The sequence below is a fragment of the Schistocerca nitens genome, chromosome 2 (assembly GCF_023898315.1).
Source record: "Schistocerca nitens isolate TAMUIC-IGC-003100 chromosome 2, iqSchNite1.1, whole genome shotgun sequence".
In the NCBI taxonomy this organism is placed as follows: Eukaryota; Metazoa; Arthropoda; class Insecta; order Orthoptera; family Acrididae; genus Schistocerca; species Schistocerca nitens.
Window position 1 is genome coordinate 311518782 of NC_064615.1, and position 22694 is coordinate 311541475.

General features: G+C 44.1%; 1 protein-coding gene across 2 annotated transcripts in view; it reads left to right on the forward strand.

Moving 5' to 3' along the window:
• LOC126234383 (sodium-independent sulfate anion transporter-like) overlaps positions 1–22694 on the forward strand; it is a 337508-nt gene that overhangs the window by 183030 nt on the left and 131784 nt on the right. The window contains exon 2 of one of the 2 annotated variants that reach the window (XM_049943069.1): positions 21460–21700. In XM_049943069.1, coding sequence (XP_049799026.1) covers positions 21503–21700 — 198 coding nt within the window. In that variant the 5' untranslated portion in view covers positions 21460–21502. The remainder of the gene's footprint in view (positions 1–21459; positions 21701–22694) is intronic. The other variant, XM_049943070.1, reaches the window with a different exon arrangement.

Consider the following 22694-nt stretch of genomic DNA (forward strand, 5'->3'; position numbering starts at 1 on the left):
GGATGCTTTCTTCAGGGTGTTGCATTTACGGTGGCCAGCAGTGTAGTTATCATTTTGCAACCTGTTACCGTGTATTGTGCCCTGAATGAAAATTTGTAGTCCATTTGGCCTCCCTTGTTTAGCTTACATAATATATGGAGACCATTCCCGCTATCCTGGAAAGGGTGACAAGTGTTGTCAGTGTTGGTGGCCACTGCTGATTTAACGTAATTGTTTGTGAGGTAGGCAATTCTGTGTTCGTTTTTTGGGAGTCTCTCCCAGTTTGGCCTACATAAAGGGCTTTGCATGTAAAAACCAGTATTTTGTAAATCCTTGATTGCATTGATATATCTGTCTATTTATGTTGTGTCTCAGTACATATTGCAGTTTGTCCGCAGCTCGTGGTCGTGCGGTAGCGTTCTCGCTTCCCGCGCCCGGGTCCCCGGGTTCGATTCCCGGCGGGGTCAGGGATTTTCTCTGCCTCGTGATGACTGGGTGTTGTGTTATGTCCTTAGGTTAGTTAGGTTTAAGTAGTTCTAAGTTCTAGGGGACTGATGACCATAGATGTTAAGTCCCATAGTGCTCAGAGCCATTTGAACCATTCGTATTGCAGTTTGTTATTTTTATATGTTATGAAAGCGATGTTAATGTTGTGTGGCCTGAAAATATTTGCTATTTTGTAGGAGAATTTGCTTGTGAATGGCATGCACATAGTTGTTTAATGGTAAGGAAAGAATGTTTTCGCTTGGACCAGTTAATCGTATGTGGCAGTACTTGCCGATAAATGAAAGCTGATCCTCGTGGATTTTTTAAGTCAACAGCGATACTGCGCTTCAGAACGCGCTTACGCTATTCAAAAAATATGAAAAGTGAAGTAAGGAAACGTTAAGCCAAATGGTCACATAATATTAATCGAAGGAAAAATGCAAAAACCCTCCGAATTTGACATCATCGAAGAAATAATTCGTGCACCCTCTCGAAAATTTCTGACATGTTGTGAATGATTATCGCGGTATCAAAAATTCTTGCGACCCGATAGTCACTTGAGTTGACTGTTAAATCGGACGGCAGTTGTAACATCCTTGTAGTAGCCGAATTCATTTATTTTACTAACCAGTCCATCGGTCTATTTTCTGGGAATTTTGTTTGATGTAGATGCAGCTGAAAGACAACCACGAAGTAAAAAGAACGTTGTATAATGGGCGATGTAATTAACGCGGCGCCGCTGTGTGCACCCCGACCTGTGGAACAGGTCACTAACAGCGGGCAGCCGACGGCGCGGAGAGAATGAGGCAGTCGTCAAAGAGAACATGACTTCGCCGCCCGTATACGGAGTTTATTTGAAACTCCAAATACGGCCGGCGAGGTCAACTATGACGAGGAGTATTTTATTTTACAATGTTTTAAATAAACATTCAAAAATAAAATACTTCTCTGTCGTGGTAGATCTTGTAAAGGTACACGCGCCGCACTCGAAGTGATTTCTAATAAACGTAACTTTTGAAATAGTTCAAGTTAGGAAATAGTAACTATACACTGTTGTATATATACGAGAAAATGTTCAAAATGGTTCAAATGGCTCTGAGCGCTATGGGACTCAACTGCTGTGGTCATAAGTCCCCTAGAACTTAGAACTACTTAAACCTAACTAACCTAAGGACAGCACACAACACCCAGCCATCACGAGAAAATGTAGTGATGTATATTTGAACTAATTTTGACTAAGATTCGTGTTTTGAATTTAGAAAAGCAAGTAGATGAACTGATGGACGATTTCCTATCTGTCTGAACACAGAAGTTTTTTAATCGACCAGGTGTTTTTTTTCTGTGGAGGACTTATCGGTGATTCTGATGACTTTTCACAGTAACAGTTACAGGCACTATCGCCCTTCGACCCTCAGCAGGCAGTTAGATTTTAATTAATTCAGGTTTTGATTTGCTAATATTAGGTGGCAACTGTATAGGGGATTTGTGCAGGCACCTTTATTGTGTGGAATCCTGCTAGATCGATAACTCGTATCCAGTGCTCCTAGATTCACTTGGGCCAATTCGTCGATGAAATATCTGCCACCCAGTTACAGTAAGCGCCCCAAGAATAGGACAGCGACACATTGCAGCACGATAAAAACAGCATAACATAGCAACAGTTTAGTCAGACAAAACCGCACGTCTAGGCTGGCCAAAAACGGTCCCTTATCGGATAACTTCCTCAATCTCGTCGCTGATTGGCTGTTGTTTTACACTGAGATGATAAAAGTCATGGGATACTTCCTAACAGCGTATAGGATCTCATTTTACCCGGCGTAGTGCATCAACTCGACGTGGCATGGACGCAACAAGTCATTGGAAGTTCCCTGCAGAAATATTGAGCCATGTTACCTCTATAGACGTTGGTAACTGTGAAAGTGTTGCCAGTACAGGATGTTGTGCACCAATTGAAATCTTGATTATGTCACATAAATGTTCGATGGAATTCATGTCGGGCGATCTGGGCTGCCAAATCCTTCGCTCAAAAGTCCGGAATGTTCTTCAATCCGATGAAATGGCGCATTGTCATATATTAAAAAAAATCCATCTTTGTTTGGTAACATGAAGTCCCCAAGCAGCCAAACATAGCCATTTCCAATCAATGATGGGTTCAGTTGGACCACAGGACTCAGTCCATTCCATGAAAACACTGTCCACACCATTATGGAGCCTTCACTAACTTGCACAGTGCCTTGTTGACAACTCTGGTCTATGGCATTGTGGGGTCTGCGCCACTCTTGAACCCTACCATCAGCTTTTACCAGCTTAAATTGGGACTCATCCGACCAGACCTCGTCTAGGATCCAACCGATATGTCCACAAGCACAGGAGAGGCGCTGGAGGCGATATCGTGCTGTTAACAAAGGTTCTTGTGTCGATCGTCTGCTGCCGTAGCCCATTAACGCCAAATTTTGCCGCACTGTACTGACGGATACGTTTCTGTGATTATTTCATGCAGTGTTGCTCGTCTGTTAGCACCGACAACTCTACACAAACGCTACTGCTCTCGGTCGTTAAAGTGAAGGCGGTCGTGATCAGAGGTAATGTCTGAAATTTGGTATTCTCGTGACACTGTGTAAACTGTGAACTTCGGAATATTGAATTCCTAACGATTTCCGAAATGGAATGTCCCATGCGTCTAGCTCCAATTACCATTTCGCGTTCAAAGTCTGTTAATTCCCGTCTTGTGGCCAGCACCACGTCGGAAAACTTTTCACACGAATCACTTGACTACAAATGACTGCTCCCCCCATGCACTCCCCTGTTATGCCTTGTGTAAGCGATACTACATCCATCTATGTGATATCGGTATCCCATGACTTTTGAGACTTCAGTGTATAACCGTAACTCCACAACGGAGGATTTCGAACCTGTAGTTATTTGAAATATATTGTCTGACCTTATGATCAGGCCATGTCCCCTCCTACTTGTATACTGATGTACGTGTGGTGGCGTGCAGCGGCTGCAGACAGCGAGTGCGTCCACTGCAGAGGCCGCCGACCCTTGGGCAGGAAGCAGGCGCACGCGCCCGCGAAACCAGAGCCGAGGTCACGGCCGGTGCGGCACCTGTTGCCCCTGCGGCCGCCGCAACCCGCCAGGCACCTCTGCCCTGCCCCACTACCTTCCAGGTTGGCCCCGCCAAACATAGCCATACGGAAGCACTGCGCGCAACACAACACGCTTGAAGCAAGACTCGCTCAAGCCTACACGGCACTTACGTGTCAGAAGTTTCTCGCCTCACAACTCACGCATCGCTGTCACCGTTATGAGAGATGTGTAATTTCTTGGGCAATAAGGAGTATGATGTAACTACCACAGGACATCGGTATGTAGTACTTCAACCATCCCTGTTTTCTTCCGAACTAGGTGCTCTTTAACGCATCCAAACACGCATAATCGTTGGAGGCCATGTCTGGGCTAAATAATATTTAGTCTTGGAATTTCTATTTCCAGAAAAAAATAATAAACAATCATTAACCAGCACTTAGATATGTACATTACACGCAATATTTAACTCAGTTGCTTTTCACATTTTTCATTGAGATAGTTTCACACAATAACCTGATACAAGTATACTGCATCCGCTCGACAACAATTACCGATACCACGTGATTCTCATGCACTCTCCCATCTAGCGACAGCCAAGAAATACAGACCTACGGAGTTTCGGAAAACGACTGTGTAAGAGCTACAAGACATATAGAAAATGTAACCACTTCAGTGGATAGAGGACCTGTTCTCATATTGCACGGCATCAATATGGGCGCTATTTGTGACGTGAAAAATGTCAATACGGAAGGAAGAACACATGCGTGCAGTTCGCTGAAGTCACTGCAGCAGCCTGCTTTGGAAATCTGTCCACTGGGTTGCCTGTCTGTATGTGCAAACTATATGCAACAATACAGAACAGCTGATCTACACGGAATGCCGAGCGCTTTAAAGTGACCGCTTTCGGGATACTGGAGGCGTGGGCCGGCCCGGATCCAAACCGCCTCGGGGGGCAGGGGCCTACGTGCCTAAGCATGGATATGAATTTTAGGCTTGCGACATCCTTCTACGTTAATACCGCGTTGGTTCACAGGACTCACCTCCGTTACACGATGCGTAAGCTACTGTGAAAAAGCTGTGTCACATCTGACACTGATTCCTAGCTGGCAGGAGGGTTGGAGCGAACTGGCAGTGCCTATGAAATGCTTTCCGGAGCGGCGACTCCAAAATAATAATAGCCTATACACAGGTATGTTACGTCCCGTAACAGTCCTGTCCGGCACTGCTTGGATACAAAGAATTGCAGAGACGAAGACTGGACGGAACGAATTATTTGTCAATATGTTCCGACACGCCTGCTCCCTAGTTGTGCACCCTGCATCTGCACCACAGTGCGTATTACGCACAGAGACGTGTGCAGAGGCCGGCCGGTGTGGCCAAGCGGTTAAAGGCTCTTCAGTCTGGAACCGCGCGACCGCTACGATCGCACTTTCGAATCCTGCCTCGGGCATGGATGTGTGTGATGTCCTTAGGTTAGTTAGGTTTAAGTAGTTCTAAGTTCTAGGGGACTGATGACCTTAGATGTTAAGTCCCATAGTGCTCAGAGCCATTTGAACCATTTTTTAGGCGTGTGGAGATGCTCTGTCCACTGACATGTGTCATTTTTCTCTATGTCTTGTAGTTTTCGCGCAATTTCTTCTGAAATCCTGTAGGTACTTATGAATAATCCTGTGCCTCAAAACAACTGCCGCTTTCTCTGTGACTAAGGCGATAGCAGGCAGAGAACAGGGGCAGCAATGACTATTCCGCAATACTGTCGCCGAGCACAATGAAGTTATCTGTTACCGTCAATATTAGATTCATGATCAAATTGAAAAGCATTCCTCGGTTTATCATGGATCAACCACATACGGAGGGGGTGGAGTACAACCATATCACAAGCCTAACTTTGGTCTTGTAATGCGCTTGTATTTCTTCACAGACTTCAATAATGACCTAACGACCACTGAAGTCTTTTCCATAAGGTACAATAATGGCTGTCATGTGCATTCACTGTGTCCTTATGTAGTATAATGCTTCTTTCCCTGTCTCTGAACTTCCTTGAGTACTAATACATCGCGATCTGCTTAATTTTGCATAGTGCTGATCACTGAATTTGTGTAGTATATACACAATGCTGCCATCTCTTCATTGCAGTTTTGTCAGTAGTAAAATGATTCTGGCTGAATAGTAAAAGAAATCCTTCCAGGTAAAGAACTGCAACAGACGTATGTGGATAAGGTTGGTTGGTTGGTTTTGGGGAAGGAGACCAGACAGCGTGGTCATCGGTCTCATCGGATTAGGGAAGGATGGGGAAGGAAGTCGGCCGTGCCCTTTCAGAGGAACCATCCCGGCATTTGCCTGGAGTGATTTAGGGAAATCACGGAAAACCTAAATCAGGATGGCCGGACGCGGGATTGAACCGTCGTCCTCCCGAATGCGAGTCCAGTGTCTAACCACTGCGCCACCTCGCTCGGTGTGGATAAGGGAAGGATGGCTGCAAACATATACAGTGATATCGATATTCGGCAGGCTGATCCTACTATACTGCTTCATAAAAACTGAGAACGGAAATGAACATCGTAGGATGCCGGCTTTGGGATTGACCTATCCAGATCTGCCAACAGAAGAGGAACCATCATTAACATCTATGACATGGAAATGATGGGTGGTCTACGAGTGACTATGAGAAACATTGTGCAGTAAACAGATAGCTCATTGTGTGCTGTATCCACTATTTCACAAGAGGATTGTGGCAAGAAACGCTCATAGGAACATCAGTTCTAATTTTTAGGAAAAAAGATTAACGTCCGGTCGACAACGGGGTCCTCAGAGGCATAACATAAACTCGAATTGGGAAGGGATGGGTAACGAAGTCGGCCGTCCTCTTAATAAGAATCCATCCTAGCATTCGCCTTAAGTGATTTAGGGAAATTAGGGAAAACTTAAATCTATGTAGCCGGACGCGAATTTGAATTGCCATTCCACCGAATATAAGTTCAGTGTACTGCTACTTCGTCATCTCGCTCGGTGGAAACATTTAGGAGTTCGTTGAACGGGGAAACCAGGAACTGCTGGATAATTGAGTGGAAGAAACTTAAATGACTGCCAATCTCGAATGGAGCTTTGGTGCAGCCAAGTCACCAACGGAAGCATCAGGGTTTTGCCATTCGGCAGGAAAGATAGGGCAATGTTAGCAGCATGCTGTCATAGTTTTCAGATGTCGGTAATGATGCCTTCACTGTTTACCTGCAAGGGCAGTCGAGGCCAAATTGTTGGTATGCGGACTTAATTCCAAAACTACCTATCGTGGTCGACAGGAAGCGTCTCGGGAAGTCCAGATACATATGAGTAGGTTAGAAGCATAACTCACATGCTCCAAAAACATAAATTTTCACAAATGACTAAAAGCGTGTTTTACATGCATCGTGCGCAGGTCCCATATATTGACATCAGTATGTGCAAAAACAATGGCTATAAATCATTATGTATACTTCAAATTATGTTTGCTTATTGAGAAATTACAATTATTTAAAGTTTTATTATGGATCTTGTGAGTTTTGTTAATGAGCTATGGAACATGTAAGTTTTGACAATCCCCATTTTGGATCTTGTGAGTTTTGGTACTGAGCTGTTTGGACGATGTTGGTTTCGCGGGAACTATCGTGTTGCGACTCGATATGCAACATTTTTTGCTTTCGGCTGCAAGCCACTTTCTCTTCTACAGTGTATATATAATATTACATTCCGATGTTAATCGTGATAAATACCAATTAATCATCTTTTATGGACTTTGCTTGTATTAGTTTACAAAAGATATTCTCTGGTTTGGTATACCGTTTCCAATTTCATAAAATAAATGTCTACCGTGCACATTTCTTCAGTTTAATGATCAAAGAAATATACAAATTTTCCATTCATGAGAACTAATTATTGATCACAAAGAAGAGTAGAATATTGTAATCAGGAAAATAATTCAAATTTGTTAATCATTCTTTGAGAAGAAAGAAACTATCAAATACCAAAAGAAAATAAGCTGCTAAAATAAAACTGAAGATCTGAAGGAGATTCACTTCTAAAACTGAAAATAATTTTACTCTTCTATGTCTACCGGGTGATCAAAAGGTCAGTATAAAATTGAAAACTTCATAAACCACGTAATAATGGAGATAGAGAGGTAAAAATTGACACGCATGCTTGGAATGACATGGCGTTTTATTAGAACCAATAAAAAAGGTATTGCTAGACGCATGAAAGATCTCTTGCGCGCGTCGTTAGGTGATGATCGTGTGCTCAGCCGCCACTTTCGTTATGCTTGGCCTCCCAGGTCCCCAGACCTCAGTCCGTGCGATTATTGGCTTTGGGGTTACCTGAAGATGCAAGTGTATCGTGATCGACCGACATCTCTAGGTATGCTGAAAGACAACATTCGACGCCAATGTCTCACCATGACTCCGGACATGCTTTACAGTGCTGTTCACAACATTATTCCTCGACTACAGCTATTGTTGAGGAATGATGGCGGACATATTGAGCATTTCCTGTAAAGAACATCATCTTTGCTTTGTCTTACTTTGTTATGCTAATTATTGCTATTCTGATCAGATGAAGCGCCATCTGTCGGACATTTTGTGAACGTTTGTATTTTTTTGGTTCTAATAAAACCCCAAGTCATTCCAAGCATGTGTGTCAATTTGTACCTCTCTATCTACACTATTCCGTGATTTACTCAGTTTTCAAATTTATACTGACTTTTTGATCAGCCGGTATATCACTGAACAGAACAGAAAACACACTCCACTGGCATCAATAAACAAGAAAACGGCGCCGAGTGAGTTAATCGCTGATTCGTCACGATGAGGTACGGGACAAAACTCACAAGAGCTCGCGAATCATGAGACTTTTGAAACTAACCATAAAGTTTAACACCGGTTTTCTCAAGGACCTTGTGCCAAATGTGAATAACTGTTTCGTGAATTATGTTCTATGTATAAAGCTATATGAGAATATGTCGACATCTCAATTTTCATTATTTTGGAGCATGTGATTATGACTCTAACCTATACATACAGCTAAGTAATCATGACGTTGTTGTGCCAGCGCTCATAAAACTGGATGTGAACTGCTCTTCCACCGACGAACTTGTACCGCTAACAGTCTTCACATAAAGCTGAAATTCTTTCGTTTTGCATGAGAGACCTTGAAAAACGACTCTTCCACAACAGCCAGAAGAGGCTTCACATATTGTTCTCATCACATGTAAAAGTGGTTCAAAAACACAAATGTGTCAGCTAACCTTTGTGTTTCGGAAACTACAATTTATTTTAAAAATGGCGTCTTAAGCCGACGGGTACCCTGCCGGATGTCAGTGCCGTCCAAGCACGATATTTCGACAACGTAACTCTTTGTCTTCATCACGTGCTACCTGAACATGCTTGTCGAGTGGAAAAGGTCCAGTATATATATATATCTACCGCCTTCCCCCTCCAGGCTCTGTTTTAGGAGTTCCGTCTGCGGTCCGTTCCTGCTAGAACATTGGACTCTTTCCACTAATTAGCAGTTCCAGGTAGCATCCGATGAAGACAACGAGTCACATTGTCGAAATATTGTGCACGGACACACTGACATCCGGCAGAACAGCCGACACATTAAGATTCAACAGCTTGCCGGAAAAGCCTGAAGAATAATTTAAATATGTCACTTCGTATTAAAACATATTCTTTAATTTTTTATAATACCGATGTTTCACAAAGACTCATCCGATTTCATAAGATTATATCTTCCGCATGAATAAAGATATAACCTTGGGTGAATTTTCAATTACGAACAGGACTTCAGAGTTTTTATTTTGAAAGGAAGCATCTGATTTTACAAGGTTATACAAACTTGGGCACTCTTTACAATACGTTCATGGCCAAAGTTTTCATTTATCTTACAAAAATATTCAATGTGCCCTCCTCCGATGGCATGACACGCGCCCGGGCGATAGTCAGTCTCGTTCCATATTGTTGCGAGTATGTCTGCGTTCAATGGTGGTGTCATGCGGTGTCGCCATTCACCCACAGTTATTGTAACGGGATGCACTTATACAGAGTCTTTGACAAACACCTACAAAAAAAAGATAGCATAACGTGAGATCATACGACCTTGGAGGTCAACGGTACAATGCGAGATTCATACGCCCCTTGCGGTTGTAGTAGATGCAGTGCCGTACTGTAGATGAAAATCATGCCGCACAGCTGTCGCTGTTTGTTGCTGTGTTACCGTCCTCTCGACTCGAGGTACTTCGGGTAACAAACGGACGACCCCTAAAGGCAACCACAGGAACCGGAAACTTACAACTGGCACCAAAGTAATATATTAATTTTAATGAGTAAGTCAAGATTCTATTTTCATTGGTGTGAAAGATACAGACTTGTGAATTCGGATGAATTTTTTGGAAGCACACAGTTACTCATTCAATAACAAATCACTTAGAGAATGGGGCAGTCACAGCTTCGAAAATCCATTTGAATAAGTACATAACCGCAACAGCTCCCGTGAGAAGATTTATTGATCTGCTATTGGTTACAACCAGTAATTGACTATAAAGTCACATCCTCAGGTGCCAAACAATTTACCTAAGGAAAATGTAAAGAAAAAAACCTTTTGTTAAGATACATAGCGCAAACTATATGACAACGTTTTTAATTATCTTATAAACAACAAAAGAAAAACAACTCATCTGTTTAGACACGGAATGCGTCCCTCAATTAAACATAGATGTCCTCTATCCTCATTCTGATCATAACATAAAAAAGCGATCGTCAAAATATTCGACTAAATGCGAGATATAACCTAGAAAAAACATGGTGTTTTTTTGTTGTTGTTGTTGTTTCGCGTCTTCTTTAGACCATTTTGCAAAAACAGACATAATGTCTGATAGGATAGCCGCAATCAGTTATTTTACAATGTTACTTATAATCCGTCTTTATTGCAAAATGTTTATTCATTTGACCGGTTTCGGTTCATCTAGAACCATCTTCAGATCTGATATTTCGGTTACAGGAGTAACCCGTCCAAATACAGCAACTTTCACATCCTGCGTCACATTTTTCTTTTCTTTAGATCAGTTGTTTGGCCACTGAGCATGCCACTTTACAGTCACGAAACTATTTGTGAACCAAAAGCAGCTCAATAAATCTTCTCAGGGCAGCTGTTACAGTTATTTATTTATTCTGACCCATTGAGTAGATTTCTCTTGACACTTCTAACTAAACTATAAGTACACAGGATGAGTAAGAAAAACAACGATGCTTATTACATTGTGTGTTTCGGCAAACTGGTCAGTATTCAAGTGGCAACTTCTACCCGGAAGCGCATTACTTCGACACTACATGGCATCGAAGTTCGAGAACTGTGACGTCACAATATCTTCACATTATTTCTGGCATGCTAATTTTTTATGCAAACTATCAGTAATCGGTGGAAAGCGCTCAGTGTGCACTTGTAAAACCGTAATTACGTTCTGCACCACGGTGGACTAATTATTTTACAATGAAATGAATACCCCTAGCTACATACAGACGTTGATATAAGACAACGGGGACAGTTGAAAATGTGTGCCCCGACCGGGACTCGAACCCTGGATCTCCTGCTTACTTGGTAGACGCTCTATCCATTTTCTTTTTTTGTTTTTTGTTCGTTGTTGATCGTTGTGTTTGGTCGTTGCAGATGTCACATGACATGCGGTCAAATTCATTTGTTGATCCTTCAACTCAGTTTTTTATTACAGAGGCCAACCAGCTCTCTGACCGAACACGCTGAGCTACCCTGCCGGCTACGGACAGTTGAAAATGTGTGCCCCGACCGGGACTCGAACCCGGGATCTCCTGCTTACACGGAAGACGCTCTATCCATCTGAGTCACAGGGGACACAGAGAATAATGCGACTGCAGGGACTTATGTCTGGCACGTCTCCCGTGAGACCCACATTCCCAACTTATTGTCCCGCACTATATTCATAGTACCCCTGCCCATTATACTCATTACTCGCGGCTTTTTGCTGATTCCCGTAAGAGTTCGGGCACTGTTTGTGCATCCGCACAGAAGAAGATGGTCAAATGGCCGGTGAGCCTTAACTGTATATATATATAGAAGCAGATACCATCTTCATATATAGACAAATTATTCTTCAGGGCAGAACCCACATCTGGATATTCAGGGTTTGAGTGCTGCGAGCGTCAAAGTAAGAGAAAAGTGTGCCAAGAGACTGATTGTATGAATCACTGTACTCGACACTCAAGATCATTAAATACACTGTAAGACAAAAAAAAGAGAGAGCCGCACCACGAAGGAAATATCCTCATGGGACGGATATCGGTAGCTGTCGTGTACATGTACAGACAAACATATAATCACAGTTTCAGAAAAACTGGATGATTTATTCGAGAGAAAAAAAATCTACACAAATTGAGAAAGTCAGCAACTCGTTATTGCACCTCTGGTCCTTAAACAAGAAGTTATTCGGATTGGAAATTATTGATAGAATTGTTGCATGTCCTTCTTAGCGACAGTGTCCCAAATTCAGTCCAATTGGTACATTACGTCGTCAAAATACGGAGCTGTCTGGAGGGCCCTGCCCATTATGCTCCAAACTTTCGGCGACCTTGTTGGCCAAGTTATGGTTTGGCAAGCACGAAGACAATCAGCAGAAGCTCATACCGTGTGCACGGTGGCGTTATGTTGCTAAAATGTAAGCCCAGGATGGCTTTCCACGAGGGGCAACAAAATGGGGCGTAGTATATCGTCGACGTACCGCTTTGGTGCAAGAGCGGCGCGGGTGACAATCAAATGGGACCTGCTATGAAATGAAATGCCACCCGAGACCATCAAGGCTGTTTGCTGGGCCACACGCCGGATGACAATGATGTGGTGGCCGTGGCGTCTCCAGACAAGTCTTCGTTGATCATCGGGGCTCATTTCGAAGCGAGACTCATCACTGAAAACAGTTTTACTTCAGTCAATGATATTCCAGGACCTAAAGTGTCTGGAGACGACCCGGACAGTGGTGGGATACTACAAGGCGTGTTTTTTTTTAAAATAAGGTCCATTTGAAGATAAGAACACAACGTAAGGTTATTTCAAAAAAGTAAATTTATTTTCAGAAAGTACATACTTCACTCTATTTTTCGACATAGTGGTCAAGTTTGTTCAAACAGGTATCATACCTCCAACCAATTTTAAAATACCCTCTTCATAAAAACTTGCCACCTGCTCTGTTAACCAAGAGTTCATTGCCGTTTTCACGTCGTCGTCATCATTGTAACGGTTTCCACTGAGGTGTTTTTTGAGGTGGAGGAACAGATGGTAATCGTTCGGTGCAAGATCAGGACTGTAGTGTGGGTGGTCTAAGACTTCCCAGCCAAAACTGTCCAATAAGTCGCAGGTCTGACCTGCAGTGTGTGGTCTTGCACTGTCATGGAGAAGGACAACTCCCTTTGTCAGCATGCCGCATCTTTTGCTTTGAATCGCTCTGTGTAGCTGTCTCAGGGTTTGGCAGTATGCTTCCGCATTGACAGTAGTTCCTCGTTGCATGAAGTAGACCAACAAAACACCATGCCTATCCCAAAACACCGACGCCATGATTTTGCGCTGGGACAGAGTCCGTTTGGCCTTCACCTTTACAGGTGAGTGTGTGTGTTTCCAGTCCATGCTCTATTGCTTCGATTCGGGCATGATATGCAAAACCCATGTTTCGTCTCCAGTTACGATCTGACTCAAGAAACCGTCACCTTCTACGTGATAACGAATCAAGAACTTCATCGCACACTCAAATCTTTGGTTTTTGTGGTCCTCTGTTAGGAGTTTCGACACCCAATGGGAGCACAGTTTCCTGAACTTTAGGTGTTCAGAAACAATGTAGTAAAGCACTGATCTCGACACGTCAGGAAATTCGTTTGAGAGATCTGTTACTGTGAAGCGCCTGATCTCACGAGTCCTCGCTTCAGCTGAAGTCACCAAATCGTCTGTAATCAAAGAAGGGCGACCGGAGTGGTCCTCATCATGGACGTTGTCACGGCCATCTTTGAATTCTCTTTCCCACTTACGCACCTTGCTTTCACTCATAACAATATCACCATACACTTCGCAAATCTGTCGATGAATTTCGGAAGCAGACAGGTTACTTGCTAACGAAAACCTCACACACGGCGGGCGAGTCGATAGTCTTAAACATTTTGATAGCACAGAACACAACCATACAGGTTAGCTACAGAGCTCAAACTGAGCACAGTTGTTCTCGAGGCATGCCGGTACACCACGCACGCGTTCGTTGCGGTATGCGCGCGAACTACTAGTGCCTACAACAAAACGGACCTTACTTAAAAAACACGCCTCGTATACTGACTGCCGCCCGCCATATTGCCCGACAACCACGAGTGATAGTCCGGGTGTCGTTTCATTTAGTAGCAGGAGCCCCTTGATTATCATCTGCGGCACCCTTACAGTACAGCGGTACGTCGACGATATGCTACGCCCCGTTTTGTTGCCCTACATGGTAAGCCATCCTGACCTTGCATTTCAGCCCGCCCGCACACGCCGAGAGTTTCTAATGTTTGTCTTCGTGCTTGCCAAACCTCACGTTGACCAGCAAGGTCGACTGATCTGTACCCAGTTGAGAACGTGTGGAGCATTATGGGCTCATCCCTCCACCAAGCTCGGGATTTTAACGATCTAACACACCATCTGGACAGAACTTCGAACGATATCCATCAGGGGAACGTACAACAACTCTATCATTAAATGCCGGACGTTGTGGCGGAGCGGTTCTAGGCGCTTCAGTCCGGAACCGCGCTGCTGCTACGGTCGCAGGTTCGAAACCTGCCTCGCGCATGGATGTGTGTGATGTCCTTAGGTTAGTTAGGTTTAAGTAGTTCTATGTCTAAGGGACTGATGACCTCATATGTTAAGCCCCATAGTGCTTAGAGCCATTTGAACCATTTTTATCACTAAATGGAAAGACGAATGAATGCCTGCACTTGGGTCAGAGAGGAACGAACGAGTTATTTATTTCGTGAATTTGTGAAGCTCTTTCTTTTTAACAAATGATACAATTTTATTGAAATTTTAAATTGTTTGTCTGTACATATGCATGACATCTACCGATTTCCGTCACAATCGAATAATGCGTTTGCAGTGCGTCTTTCTTTTTTTTTTTTTTTTTTTTTTTTTTTTTTTTTTTTTTTGCGGTTCATCGTTTTTTCTGTCTTAGAGTGCAGAAGTAACGAATATTATTTGTATGTGTTTCATCTCCATAGATGGAATGTTAGGGGCGTTCAGCTATTCAAATTCAAATGGTTCTGAGCTCTATGGGACTTGACATCTGAGGTGATCAGTCCCCGAGAACTTAGAACTACTTAAACCTAACTGGCCTAAGGACATCACACACATCCATGCTCGAGGTAGGATTTGAACCTGCGACCGTAGTGGTCGCACGGTTCCAGACTGAAGCGCCAAGAACCGCTCGGCCACACTGGCCGGCCGTTCAGCTGTGTTTCATTGATGTATTGTTATTCGGTAATAAATTTAGCTGAATATATTGCCATATTAGTATATTAACTGATGAATATATAGGATAAGTTGTGCGAACATCACGCGCCAGTTGTCAGCCAGGTTTCAAACAGTTGACAGCAAAAACGAGCACTCTAATAAGCACAACAGAAAAGTTACTCCTCCGTTCTTGCTGAGTAATGAAATGCTCTTCAATGATATAAATTTTATAATAAAACGTAAATGTTTGTACATTAATAAAAACAAAAATGTTTCTTCGTGAATATTAACTATAAGTACCTAAATAATGCGGATATCTAGGAATCATTGCCGTAAGTTATCAGATCCGAAACTAAGGTTAGTCGGCAATCCTCATCTATTATCAGCTCGACATCAACAGGACACTACAATAATTCTTTTTCTTTTTAGACATGTTCACACAACGCAGGTTTTTATCTATTATGTAATATTTTCTCCGTATACAAACGATTTAATTCCAGTAAAATATGGCCGTCGTCAGTAGTAAAATCTCCTGATGGAGGAAAATAAAGTTACACAATGAAATGACGTGACTTGTAAACTGGATTATTCGCAACTGGTGATAATAAAGTGACGTAATGGATTCTGCGCGGGAAAATGAACTAAAACTCTCGTTGCTACGTATTTTCGGGACCACTTTCTGGGATATGGCGTCATTCTTGGTAGCTGTGCGTACGTATTATTCGACACTCCTGAGGTATGGGCTGTAAAAACTCGGTCAGCGCGACGGAATACGAAAATGGTGTTGCTGCTGCCCATGTGCAATCTACATGTGCAATCTACACGTTTTCTTGGTTGACGACATTCCATGCCAACAACGTTTATGTCAACAACCTATCATTTGAGGGGAAAACGATCGTCGTGCATTTATGATGGTCAGTGCCGGTAGGCCGGAAGGTCGCAGGACCGTTACCTTAGAGGGGCCGGTTGCGTATTCGCTGCAGTGCTCACCGGAACCAAGTACTCTAAGATCAACTGCACGCCACCAGTTGCTACGGTCCTCATGTGGAGAACAGAAAGAATTAATATACCTCTACCAGGCACAGTCTGTGAATGAGACCAATCAAGATCTTGATTTTCAACTCCACTGAACATTCTACTACTGGCTTCTGTACCAACATTCCACAGGCCCACAGTTCTTTAGCATATTACTATTAGTGACCGAAGCATCATTTATCAGAAACGGCATTTTCAGTCACCACAATCACCATATCTAGAATGCCGAAAATCCACGCGCCGTGTTGAAGGTTCATTACCAGAATCAGCCCACGTTCAACTTTTTGGGTAAGAACTATCGGTGATTTTCTACTAGGACCAGCTACACTGCCTGCTCGTGTATTAAGTGGAAACAACGTGTTATTTATTCAAACCGTTCATCCTGAACTACTGGAGGACGGTTGTCAGCTTCATAATGGAGCTATTGAACGTTGAAGCCTTATGATTACCTCGCATGTTGAAAGATGGTGAAACACGGTTCCGTCGACTTTCACATTATCGATATCTGAGATGCAAATTATGTAGATCAAATTAATTTGATCTGAAAACAGGTTATTCCCTTATCTTTATTAAAGAATATCCGATAGTGATTGCCAACACATGGAGTAGTTGTAGACGTCTTATTTCTTGAGAATTACGTGTGGCTGGTCAGGTAGTTTCGCAGACAGACAGCAGATCAAAGCGGGCCGATGGGCAGCATTAACTTAACGCAGGTTGTAAAGGTGACGCCGACGCCAGGTAGGACAGGGTGAAGGGACGACCGTCGCGAGCCTACACAATGCTGACAGCAGGTAACGCCGTCTTTGGAATTCTGCACGAGATAACCGCCACTACCACTTTACTAAAGCATTTAGTCTGCCGATAGGAGAGCAATATACCGGTGGACACTGCGCAGGTTCTGCGAAAGCCACAGGTATTTATGGCTCTAAGCTCTCGCCAGAACACGGCAGGCAATGTGTGAGGATTCTACAAGCATGAGATTGAAAATTTCTCATATCAAAAATACCTGTAGCTATGCTCTCATATAAATAAAGCAAATAGGCATCTTTAGAGGGTCGTAGGAAACAACACGTTTACGCGCTCCTTTGAGACACCGACAGGAAGGGAGCTGAAACACATTCTTTTCTTTAACTGTAGGCCTCTGGTCGTGCAAATGCGGGAATTTCATTGGTCAGTCTGGTCTGATGCAGTAATTTTGGAAAATTGTTGAGAAGTGGGACGACGCTCCACGAGAATTGAGTCTTGTGACTGGATTGCTGCTCGTGAGAGGCTACGATTGGATCTCAAAGAAGGGGCGAATGTTACGAGGGAAGAGAGGGGGAACTAGGTGGACTTTGTTATGCCGGAGCCAAGTTAGCCCCTGAAGGCCGGCAACCCATATTACACTACAGAGGACGGGGATGTCTACGTCCAAGGGGTACCGAAAGCACCATGTTAAACACCGGCTATTCACATACAAGATAATGGAAACAGACATTCCGAGCACTACTTCCTGCAGCGGGAGCTCGAGCCACGGCCTGCAGGAAGTATCACCGATTGGCTGGAGACAGCTATTTAGGGGCTAGAACCAGCCCCAAAGTTCAGTTCACTCAGGATGCCGACCTCGTGGACTTCGACCGCTGAAGATTACGTCTTCGTCTCTGAATTGGACTTTTACTGGTGTGTGTGTGTGTGTGTGTGTGTGTGTGTGTGTGTGTGTGTGTGTGTTTACCACAAACCTCTGTGGAAAATTAGAAGTGAGCTTTTGTTTGCCTCAATTAGGAGACTCTTACTGGCATCGCCACTGTTACCTTTCTTTTGTTGTTCAGCCCTCGACCTTGTAAATTTACATAAATAAAAGTGGTGTTAGGAAAATTTGCGAATTTTCAGTGAGAACAGACTTGGTCTGCTGCTAGTGAGAGAATCAGTTCGAATTCCGCTCGCAGAGTTGTGTATGAGAAGTAGTCATTTCACTTTGCAGCTCCAACTGGGGCTTGATGCAATCTTTGCGTAGCTTCCCGGGAGAAGCTACTGGTCTGACCCAGTGGTCTTCGAGAGCAGCACTGGCGGAAAACTCAACGACGCTGTTAAAAATATGGTAAGACCTGCAGTCGGCTTCGGCGTGTATAGGTCGCTATGCACTCAGTAAACGTTACAGTGTCAATGAGTAGGAGGAAGACGCCTTTCTGGCATGCATAATTTTACGAACTCGAAGTCTGGCAATCACGGTCGTCGGAGCACGGAAACGGATCAGCGTGCTAATCGCGTAGTAACCCACCTGTCGTTTCCTTGTCTTGAATCTCCGCCAGCCTTAGTTACTTGTAACTGTTTCATGTTCTTGTGATAATTTGTCAGTGAATAGGACGTTATTAAACATCTTCGTGTCATACTTCAGTGCAACTACTGCGCTGGTTTTGTCTGAGAAATTATAATAAACAATAAAACTTATGGTAACTTTCACTCTCTCACTCTCATTACATTCGTATCTCACCTGGTCAAAAAATTAAATTACAGTCTCACTATTCCACCACGCTTTTGAAATGTTTAGGGCCATAATTTAGTGTTAAACAAAAATCCTTGACTAACACACGATAGTTTTCAGTCTTCACTGGGCATCTACATGCTATGCTGAAGCTGGTTAATTACCAAAAGCTTACGCGCTGGGGTAGTACAGGGTTATTCTAAATGATGGTCCCATTTTCAAAAATTCGTATGTATTCAAGCACAAATCCAAAATGAACAAGCTTTATACCAGTAAAAAGAGGAAGTTTCAAAGCTTTTGGCGGGCGGTGGCGGGCGGGCCGTGATGGTTTCAGAAGGAAGTTGTTTACGTCCCACCTCTACCGTCCACCCTGAACGATCTGCGGGACCGGATCACTGATGCCGTGCACTCAGAAACAGGAGATACTCTTTCGCGTGTGTGAGACGAATTTGGCTACCGCGTCGATGTTTGCCGTGCAGCCAACGGTGGCCACAATGAACATTTATTTTACACTACTGTCCATTAAAATTGCTACACCAAGAAGAAATGCAGATGTTAAACGGGTATTCATTGGACAAATATATTATACTAGAACTGACATGTGATTACATTTTCATGCAATTTGTGTGCATAGATCCTGAGAAATCAGTACCCAGAACAAACACCTCTGACCGTAATAACGGCCTTGATACACCTGGGCATTGAGTCAAACAGAGCTTGGATGGCGTGTACAGGTACAGCTGCCCATGCAGCTTCAACACGATACCACAGTTCATTAAAAGTAGTGACTGGCGTATTGTGACGAGCCAGTTGCTCGGCCACCATTGACCAGACGTTTTCAGTTGGTGAGAGATCTGGAGAATGTGCTGGCCAGGACAGCAGTCGTACATTTTCTGTATCCAGAAACGCCCGTACAGAATCTGCAACATGCGGTCGTGCATTATCCTGCTGAAATGTAGGGTTTCGCAGGTATCGAATTAAGGGTAGAGCCACGGGTCGTAACACATCTGAAATGTAACGTCCACTGTTCAAAGTGCCGTCAATGCGAACAAGAGGTGACCGAGACGTGTAACCAATGGCACCCCACACCATCACGCCGGGTGATACGCCAGTATGGCGATGACGAATACACGCTTCCAATGTGCGTTCACCGCGATGTCGCCAAACATGGATGCGACCATCATGATGCTGTAAACAGAACCTGGATTCATCCGAAAAAATGAAGTTTTGCCATTCGTGCACCCAGGTTCGTCGTTGAGTACACCATCGCAGGCGCTCCTGTCTGTGATGCAGCGTCAAGGGTAACCGCAGCCACGGTCACCGAGCTGATAGTCCATGCTGCTGCAAACGTCGTCGAACTCTTCGTGCAGATGGTTGTTGTCTTGCAAACGTCCACATCTGTTGACTCAGGGATCGAGACGTGGCTGCACGACCCTTTACTGCCATACGGATAAGATGCCTGTCATCTCGACTGCTAGTGATACGAGGCCGTTGGGATCCAGCACGGCGTTCCGTATTACCCTCCTGAACCCACCGATTCCATATTCTGCTAACAGTCATTGGATCTCGACCAACGCGAGCAGCAAAGTCGCGATATGATAAACCGCAATCGCGATAGGCTACAATCCGACCATTATCAAAGTCGGAAACGTGATGGTACGCATTTCTCCTCCTTACACGAGGCATCACAACAACTTTTCAGCAGGCAACGCCGGTCAACTGCTGTTTGTGTATGAGAAATCGGTTGGAAACTTTCCTCATATCAGCACGTTGTAGGTGTCGCCACCGGCGCCAACATTGTGTGAATGCTCTGAAAAGCCAATCATTTGCATATCACAGCATCTTCTTCCTGTCGGTTAAATTTGGCGTCTGTAGCACGTCATCTTCGTGGTGTAGCAATTTTATGGCAGTAGTGTATTACATTTCTGATTATTAATTAAGTATTAAAAACTAATTAATTACAAATTACTAAATTTATTATGTTGATATCAAACATTACGAAAAAACTTCGAAACTTCCTCTTTTCATTGGTATAAAGCATGTTCATTTTGGATTTGTACTTGAATAAATACGAAGTTTTGAAAATGGGTCCATCATTTAAAATAACAGTATTGGTTAAAAACAGTCTTGGTTGCAATTTTAGTTTTTTTTATATTTCAACGACGCGTTTCTTCTTTTTTTGGCATCTTCCGGTTATCTTTTCTAGATGGACGCGAGAGGCACCAAGATTTGCATAACGAGTTCCCGTTCACAGGAGCGAGTAACAGAGTAAGATGGGGGCTCAGGTAGTAAGCGTAATGCTGGTGGGGATGGCAGGAAGGAGCATGAATAATAGCATCTGTGGCCGTGGGTTTCCTAAAAATATCTATGAATACTTTGTTATCGCGTAGCTGTAACCGCAGATCTAGGTAATTGAGGACTCCGTCAGTATTCATATCCTCATATGTGAAAATCATCTTTGGGTCAAATTTCTGATTCATCGCCATTAAACACAACCAGAATGTTGTCAACATAACGCCGATAAAATAAAATTTTTTTGACTAAAGTAGGAATTGCGTTTAAACACCTGGAGCTCAATGTAGTTAACGAAGACATTAGCTAAAAAACCAGCTCCTGTGAACGGGAACGCGTTATGCAGATCTTGGTGCCTCTCGCGTCCATCTAGAAAAGCTAACCTAAAGATGCCTAAATAAGGCGAAACGCGTCGGTGAAAAATAAAAAAATTAAAATTGCAACCAAGACTGTTTTTAAACAATACTGTTAAGCACTGGTTCGCTGTATGCCACATATGGATTGGAAGGATTTAGAATGACCGTGTATAATGTACGGAGAATTTTTGAGTACTGAGTCCCGTTGTGATACCGTGTATATTTAGTTATTGTTACACGTGTTTTTTGCAGCAGCAGAAACAGACGTCCGGCAGCGTCGCGGACGGCCCTGGAGATGCTGACGAAGCGCCGGATGCAGCCCAGCTGCGCGTGGCTGCGGCTGCAGCTTCGACGCCGGCTGCCCATCCTGGGCTGGCTGCGCGGATACTCGGCGGGCGACGCCCTCTGCGACGCCATGGCCGGCTTCACCGTGGGGCTCACGCTCATCCCGCAGGCCATCGCCTACGCCGCGCTCGCCGGCCTCAGCCCGCAGGTGCGCACTAGGCACCGGAAATGAGCTTCGAACTCGCCAGCGGGACCGAGCTCGCCGTCTCCGCACTCTCGGGGACTCCTCTGCTGCCCACTTAACTGAAAACTCGTCACTCGTTTCTTTTCGGGTACAAGTTGACCACAAAGCGGTGACAAAAGTCATCGGATAGCGATATGAACGTAATACAGATGGCTGCAGAATCGCGTACATAAGGTATAAAAGGCACTGTACTGGCGGAGCCGCCATTTATACTCAGATGATTCATGTCAAAAGGTTTCCGAAGTGATGATGGGCGCACGGCTATAATTAACAGATTTGAACGCGGAACAGTAGTTGGAGCTAGATGCAAGGGACATTCCATTCCGGAAATCGTTAGGGAATTCAGTATTCCCAGATCCACAGAGTCAAAAGTGTGCTGAGAATACCAAATTTCACCACGCATAACGCTGTGACCGGCGGCCTTTACATAACGACCGAGAGCAGCAACGTTTGCGTAGAGTTGTCAGCGGTAAAAAAAAATCAATTCGTGAAATAAATGCAGAAATCAATGTGAGCCGGCCGCTGTGGCCCAGCGGTTCTATGCGCTTCAGTCCGGAACCGCGCGACTGCTGCGGTCGCAGGTTCGAATCCTGCCTCGGGCATGGATATGTGTGATGTCCTTAGGTTAGGTAGGTTCAAGTAGTTCGAAGTTATAGGGGACTGATAACCTCAGATCTTAAGTCCCATAGTGCTCGGAGCCATTTGAACCATTTTTGAAATCAATGTGGGACGTACGACGAACGCATCATTTAGGACAGCGCGACAAAATTTGGCGTTACTGGGCTGTGGCAGCAGACAATCGGCAGGAGAGCCTTCGCTAACAGCACGACGTAGCCTGCTGCGCCTCTCCTCGGCTCGTGACCATATCGCTTGGACCCTAGACTACTGGAGCACCGAGGTCTGATCGGATGAGTCCCAGTTTCAGCTGGTAAGAGCTGATGGTGGGGTTTGAGTGTGG